Below are 1,488 nucleotides of genomic sequence, written 5' to 3'. Positions count from 1 at the left end.
AATGTCGATGTATACAAAACCCTCAGTTTAAGAGTTTACACAAACTTCCAATGACGATGTATACAAAACCCTCAGTTTAAGAGTTTACACAAACTTCCAATGTTGATGTATACAGAACCCTCAGTTTCAGAGTTTACACAAACTTCCAATGTCGATGTATACAAAACCCTCAGTTTAAGAGTTTACACATACTTCCACTGTTGATGTATACAGAACCCTCAGTTTAAGACTAGTTCCAGTCTTCCTGGATCGTGATGTTCACAGAATTAAGGAATTATTCCTTTCATTCTGAGAACTTCCTTTGTGAGACTTTTCAAGTAAGAGAGCTCGTTCTCCAGCTTCTTCATTTTCTCTCTGAGTTCATTGTTTTTCTCTACCAACACATTCTCCTCGGTCTGAAGACACTGGGCTTCTAACCTTTTCTTGATACGATAACGTGTTGCTGCTTCTTTGTTCTGCACCTTCTTTCGGTCTCTCCTTCTCGAGTCGGTGTCAACAGACTTAGAAACACAGTAATTTTGTTCGTTTTTAGGTCGAGGAGCGCGTCGACGACGGTGGGTCGATGAGACACTGGGATGGACAGATTGCGAACTTGAAATTACTTCGGATGTTTTGAACTCCTGATTTCCGATGGAACGTGCGAATGGAATCTGTGGGTAAGCTAGAATTTGATTGGCATCAGTCACAAGAAAGCAAGCGTCATCTCTGTGTTCTTCTTTCGGACCGTGTCCTTCTCTAGGGAGAATAGCCTCCAGTATTTCCGCCGCTGTGGGTATTTCGTTAGACTGATCCGAAGCGTCTAGCCGAGGGAAGAAGAAAGACCGTGCAGGGGAGGATCGGCCAGAAGAACAGGCTGTTGAGGGTGGTGGACTGTCTAAAGTTACAGGGACACACCAGCTGTACGGCTGTTGTTGTTGAATTATATCAGGGGCTTGACCTACAGGAGAGTCCGGAGGTGTTTCTCCGGTGGATCTTGTGAACGTAATCCCATCCATGGTGGATTCTATACGTGGATAGTTAAGTAACTCTTGGCTGGGAGACGTTATTAAAAATCCACTCCTGTTATAAGTGTTGTCTACCTCTATGATAGTTGTCGGCTGCGGAATCGAGGACTGTAGGTCCTCCAGTACAGTCAGGTCTACCTCTGTGTTATCCCACGTTTGACTGTGTAGGATTCCTTGATAATGAACAATGAAATCAAACTAAGTTAATAAATAATACAAACAAACAAATATGTAAGTATTCACTGACTGCAAATAGAAATTATATGAACTGCTTTGAATGTAAGACCAATAAGCTATGAACTGTTTTAAGTGTAAGACCAATAAGCTATGAACTGTTTTAAGTGTAAGACCAATAAGCTATGAACTGTTTTAAGTGTAAGACCAATAAGCCATGAACTGTTTTAAGTGTAAGACCAATAAGTTATGAACTGTTTTAAGTGTAAGACCAATAAGCTATGAACTGTTTTAAGTGTAAGACCAATAA

At 41.1% G+C, this 1,488-nt stretch overlaps 1 protein-coding gene across 1 annotated transcript; it reads right to left on the bottom strand.

Moving 5' to 3' along the window:
* Nucleotides 1-14: 14 nt before the first annotated feature.
* LOC106477350 lies at nt 15-1,083 on the bottom strand. Its single transcript, XM_013937930.2, has one exon. It carries the CDS (start codon nt 993-995, stop codon nt 267-269), a length of 729 nt encoding a protein of 242 aa, XP_013793384.1. The 5' UTR covers nt 996-1,083; the 3' UTR covers nt 15-266.
* Nucleotides 1,084-1,488: the final 405 nt, after the last annotated feature.

Source organism: Limulus polyphemus, unplaced genomic scaffold (genome assembly GCF_000517525.1).
Source record: "Limulus polyphemus unplaced genomic scaffold, Limulus_polyphemus-2.1.2 Scaffold14419, whole genome shotgun sequence".
NCBI classification, from domain to species: Eukaryota; Metazoa; Arthropoda; class Merostomata; order Xiphosura; family Limulidae; genus Limulus; species Limulus polyphemus.
This window is presented reverse-complemented; position numbering and strand designations above follow the sequence as displayed.